Source organism: Oryzias latipes, chromosome 10 (genome assembly GCF_053564925.1).
Source record: "Oryzias latipes strain Hd-rR chromosome 10, Olatipes_Hd-rR_3.1".
In the NCBI taxonomy this organism is placed as follows: Eukaryota; Metazoa; Chordata; class Actinopteri; order Beloniformes; family Adrianichthyidae; genus Oryzias; species Oryzias latipes.
In genome coordinates, this window is record NC_136246.1 from 32,669,001 (window position 1) to 32,675,000 (window position 6,000).

Genomic DNA, 6,000 nt, shown 5'->3' on the forward strand with positions numbered 1-6,000 from the left:
TTTGCCAAGAGTTTGTTTTGTTTTATGTTTTTAAAAAGATGAAAACTCGCTTCTTTCCGTTTATTGTAAAGAAGTTTCTCATCCTGTAGAGTTTAAACCACAAAATATCTAAATCCAAGACTTGGAATTCCGTCCAACTCCAGAAGAAACGTCTCCTGATCTGACTGCAGAGAGAGAGGTCACCCGTTAACCCGCGTCCACCCTCCGCGCGCGCACTGAAGGAGACTTTACTCACCATTCCTCCCCGGAGGCTCCAGATCCAGAAAGCATATCACGAGACTAAATCCCCATGAGCCGAACCGAACCGATCCAGTCTGAGCCAAAAGCGAAAGCAGCCCGGAGCTGAATGAGGGACGGAGCCCGAGGTGGAGGCTGGCGCTCCGGAGAGCGACTGCGCAAAGGCAGCGGGCAGCGCTGCGCCGCCGCGGCGGACACGGAGGAGGCCACAGTCCGGGGGATGGAGGGGGGGATGCTGGAGGGAGAGGGGGGGACTCGAACCTCTCTGGGATCTGAAGGAGCCCGCAGGTGATCCGTGCATGCGCTCAGGTCCGCTGTGGCGTCTGCGCGCTGCGCCGGAGCTCGGTCCGCGCCGGTTCCTCCTCCCTCCTCAGCCCAAAAGGTGCAGGAGCCCTCTGCCGCTCACGCACGTTCACCGTCATCGCTGAAGCACGGGGGCACTGCGCGCGTGCGCGGACAAGTGACAGGACAGGACCTGCGCACGTGCAGCAGACCCTGACGTAAAAAAGCCCCGAATTGACCGCGAATGCGCGCGCTGGCTGAACTTCGAGCCTTTTCCTCATCAGTTATTAAAAATATAAACAGACATTTCCCGGTTTCATTCCTTAACTTGAATGCAATTTTGATAAGGATTTTGCCCTGGAAAAGGTTCGCGTTTAGGATCATCTGTGGCTTTTTCTTGCCGTTCAAACACGCAGCAAAGTTTTATGTATTTTCCTGCTGGTTTGACTTTAAAGGGTTCTACTGTAAAGGAAACACTCCTTTAAATGCTGAAATTTAAAAAGGGCCACAAACGTGGAGAGATGTTAATACATGCAGACTTATGGAACAATCTCATGTTTTATTTGAAACTTCATTACTTACAGTTAATATGAAACAGTGAAAGCCTAACCTTTACAAACAAAACCTTTTTGTTCCACATTTAAAAAGTTATCCTAAATACCTCCTAGTTAAAAATACCACACTTGAAGTTTATTTTTTTACTACGCATAGTGTTGGACGGATACAAAGTCATTACTTCTTGAGACTGAATTGGAACATTTTAAGCTAACAGTAGGCTAGACAGTATATAAAAAGTAAACTTTGAGGCAACTTCCTTACTTTTACTGTAGACTAAGCATACTTGTAGTACCGTTCAAAAACTAATTTAGTCAAGAGATATAGGCAAATATGGAAGCATGCCTTGACATGATAGTTTAGAAAAAACAAATCAGTTCTGTTATTAATAAACAGAAAACCCAACTTATTAAGATGTTTGATCATTTTAACTGCTAAATCTCTTGTTTTTGTTGTTGTTTTGGCCTGATTTGTCTTAAGTTTGTTTAGTCAAGGAGTAAAAGGAAACAATATGTAAAAAGACAAATGAAGCAAAAAGAAAAAATGCTCAACATTTTGGGTTTTATAGTATCAGGAAAGTAAAATTAAGAGTTTTTTTGTTTTGTTTGGAGTACCGCCACTATCCTATTCTATCCTTTTTTTTTTATTCCACAAGCTTTCCCTCTGACAAAGACATAATCAGTTGTTAAGTTAAAAAAAATACAGGAACTTTTAATTTTTGTACATTTCAAATCACTTGGTTTAAATTGTTTTCTTAAACCAAACAGTGAATTGTTTGAAAGGCTTCAGTTTCCACCTGTGCAGGTTAAAACTCTCCCTTCACGGCTCAACCTCTGATCAGCAGGTTTTCAAGTGACGTGTTATGAAGTGAACCCCAAAAAGAAAAGAATCCCTGTGGAAATCAGAGCCACCAGCAGCTGAGACGACGGCTCACCGCACGACAAACAACAGCGCTGTGACACGGTTGGATTCCCCGTTGGACGGGGAAAATGACTGAGCGTGCAGCATGAAGGGAGCAGCAAACGGCGTCAGCGACTGACTTTCTTGTTTGAGCTCAGCGGGAAGAAGCAGAGAAATGCAGCTGAGAAACATTTATCATCTTCTTCATTTGAGTGCAGACAGAAAGCTGCGTGGCAGCTGCTGCAGGGGCTTTTTAAAAAACTGAATTTAAACCGTTTTTTACGCAGAGAAAATGGACTCAGAACATTCCTGATTTGTAACTTGTGTCTGCTGGTTTGTGTGTAACTTTGGATTTGTGTGTGTACCTAATTTGTGTGTATGCAAAACTGGATTTTTAACTCGTCCAACACATTTTGTGCATAACTGTGTGCACTGGTGGTGCTGCTGGGGAAAAGGTGAGCTGCACCAAGTTCCCTGGGGTGCATACAGACATGCAGACCAAAAGTTTGGACACACCTTCCCAGAATGAGAAGGTGTGTCAGAGGTCAGAGACGTTCTGGTCAAACGGATTCTGGATCCCAGAACCAGTTTTCTCTGTAACCCCTGAGAAATTTGCAGAGTGAAGCCTTGACTTTTACCCAGAAGGCCTAAACGTTTTATTTTCCAGAAAATGTTTAGAACAAAATGACGGCTCACATTAAGGTGATCACAGCATCTGCTGGAGATTCGTTCCATCAGTGCTGTAGAGCCGATGGATGGCTTCAGGCCACTCCATTGTCCCGCCCACCATGTTTTCATCCGAAATAGCAAACGCTGACCAGGACCAGCGGGAAGTGCGGGAGGGGGGGGCTTCAAGCCTCCTCTCTATCTGAGTCACTGGCTGAGATGTCAAATCTGTCCAAAAATAAAGACCAGAACGCAGAGTTTTGATATGATGACATGAAAAAAATAATACAAAAAAAAAAGAGTTGTTTTTTTGTGCTCACTCAGAGAGAAGACTATCATTAATCATATGTAGATTATTCTGCACCATTTTTTATGAATCCTAAAATCAATAGAACAGACTGATCTTCCCAAAAGGGGTTTTAAGCACAAGTTAATACATTTTTGTAAAAAGTTGTTTTAATGGAAACCCTGGAATGATCCCACAGTCGGATGTTTCAACGTTTCTGATGAACCGTAAAACCGCAAATCAAAACCACAAAAATTAGAATCAAAATGCATAAATTGAGAATCAAAACCCATAATTTGCAACCAAAAGATATAACTGGAAGCACAATCCTTTTTCTCAGCTGCCGATTTGTTTTTGTCATCAGCTTTCATTTTTTGAGTTGGCTTTTAGTTTTTGCAGTTTTGATTCTAAAATCAGCGACATGTCTGTCAAGGGGAGGCGGGACATCTCAGACATCCAGAAGCTCATTGGCTACCGAATAACTCAGAGCCTTACGTCAACATAGCAGTTTAGAAGGTGAGTTTTTCATGTTTGTCAAATCTTTAACTGTATTAAACAATCAAACGTGTACTTTGTGTATCCGGAGGACGCCAGCACAGTCAGATGAGGAGCTCCACCAGTAGCTGCTAGTGATAAAAGGATGTTAGAAAGTAAGACGTTGCATGAAAAACTATCGCCATTCGTTGTAAACAATGTTCTCCTGTGCTAGCCATGCTAGCTAGCTCAATGCTAGCGGGCTTTCCGGTTTATTTCGTGACTTTTACGGATTAAACAATGTCGATTTTGAGTGATTTTCAGTGTCTGGTCATGTCAAACCTGGGAATAATTGTCCGTGAATTGTCACTAGGATATATATATATAAATATTGGAATTAGAAGTTGTAGATTTTGAAAGGCGTTAGCGTGGCTAACCTGCAAAAGTGGCGTTTCCCTGTTACTCAAACGTTTTTTAGCGCAATGTTGTGAAAAATAAATACAAGAATCGTTGTCTCAATCTGAACAAAACGATCTGACATACTATATGAACATATTAGGAATGTGGGTGCGGTTCACAAAAAACCTCTGTTGCCAAGGAGATCCCAAAATTTACTTTTGCCGATTCCTCTAAAAATGATACCGCGACCTGTTTGTCGACTCTAGGTGACCAAAAACGGAAATGGTTGCTATGGAGATAAAACCAACAGAAAATTTGGCTTTTAAAATAAAAGGGCAAGAAGGAGAGAGTAAGGGGGGTGTAGCAGCTGTTCAGCCAGTGAGGGCGGGGCAAAGAAGGGGAGTGCAGCCGATCGCAGTCTTAAATACTCACAGACACAGACAGTAATGTTCAAAAGGAAAAAACAGTTGAGAGCAAATTTTTAATTATGTTTCCTCTTCAGGATTGATGGTAGTTTGGACAGTTATCATTGGGTTTTAATAGAAACGTACCCAAAGTCATTAAAAAGTAGCAGGGGGCGTCACATCACTGACATCAAGTAATTACACCAGATCCAAGCTGTGATGAAGTCATTTAGTTAAATAACTCCTCATAATAGGTCTTTGTGTAAAGATCCGATGACAGGAATCATTAAAAGCATCACAGGACAGTTTCTCCTCTGAATCATTTTAGCGACTGGTCCCCTGAGAGAGTTAGGAACCGAGGCGTCTGACTCCATCAGCCTCCCAGAAATCACACACATGTGGGGGGGGGGGGGGGGGGGGTGAGGATCCTTGTCTTTAAAATAGATGGCAGACAAGGCAAATAAGGAGGCAATCCGCTCGAAGTGATGAATTCATCTCAGATCCATCGCAGGAAATGAATATTTCCAGACTGCAGGGCAGGAAAAACAAGTACATTTACGTAAGAAAATGTGCAGTATGACTGAAAGCGTTTCTGCCACACAGACGTGTGCAAATCAGCTCTTTCCCACTTGGAAATAATGAAATCCAAATATAGAAGCATCTTGACAACTGCCCATATTTAGAGAAATCTCAGACAAACGAGGGAAAACACCAGAGTTCAGCTCTGACACAAGCAGCAGGATCGTTTTTTCTGCCTTCAGACACACGAAGCTTAAAGCTTAGATAGATTTATTAAAAGAAAAAGAGGTATCGAGCTGTTTATACAGGTGACAGGGACGGGAAAGGGGAACAGGGGCGGGTTGGTGGAGAAATTACCAAAGTAATCCATTACAGTAACATTACTTTTTGCTGAAGAAGAAGCTGTGTTAAAGACTCAAGGTCCATTTGCCACAATAAACTCAAAACAAATAAAAGACCTAATGATGAAAAGAAAACATTCATAAAAGTATAAAAACCATAAAATAACCAAGTATCATAAACTTAAAAAGAAAACTCAAACTACTGCCGAGTATAAAAGGCGACTGTACCAAAACCTCCAAATGGGGGACTGGTATCTAAAAGTGCTGTACCTTTCATTGGTGAGAGTTAAGAGGATTTTGTTAATTGAGATGTGAAGACGATAAATAAAACCATACATGACATGTTCTGTAACTCATATTATGGCCCAAAATGAAAGTCTTCAATACAAAACAACCTTTGCTTTGAGCTTTTTTGATCCATTTCACCAAAACGACTGAACCAAGCTTCCTGTGAGGCTTCTTGGTTCCAAACACTTAGTTTGTTGCTTGTTTTCCTCAAACTTCTGGTCCTGATTTTGTCTCAGAACCAACACCTGTCTGTCCTGAACACCTGGGCAGGTTCCAACCTGCTGTCATTTGGTAACATCTTATTTATTGTTATTGTTAAATGCCTGCATGACACCCATAAGACGTCCACACAAACTACACTCAGACATCCACCTACAAAGTGTGTGAATCTGTTCAGAGGATAAATGAGAGAAATGCTAAGTTAAAGTTCCATTACACACCAAGGTGTGTGAAAGTTGACAATCTCAATCCAACCCCTAAACGCTAAGTGTCAAGCAGGGAGGCATTGGATCTCGGCCTGGATTTGGACTCACAACCTTCCAGTCACAGGACAGACACTCTACCACAAGGCCACTGAAAGTGTCCTGACAAAAGAAAACATATGAGTGTTTATGACAAAGGAAAGGAGTCAGAAGAAAAAGTTGGATGG

The 6,000-nt window shown here is 42.1% G+C and overlaps 1 protein-coding gene across 4 annotated transcripts in view; it reads right to left on the reverse strand.

Annotated features, from left to right (window-relative positions):
• htr4 (5-hydroxytryptamine receptor 4) overlaps positions 1–729 on the reverse strand; it is a 179,877-nt gene extending 179,148 nt beyond the window's left edge. For 2 of the 4 annotated variants that reach the window (XM_011480562.4, XM_011480564.4), the window contains exon 1: positions 236–729. Coding sequence is in view for 1 of the 4 variants with exons in the window: in XM_078954428.1 (XP_078810554.1) it covers positions 236–270 (35 nt within the window). In the remaining 3 variants the exon portion in view is untranslated. The remainder of the gene's footprint in view (positions 1–235) is intronic. The other 2 variants (XM_078954428.1, XM_078954430.1) reach the window with 1 other exon arrangement.
• Positions 730–6,000: the final 5,271 nt, after the last annotated feature.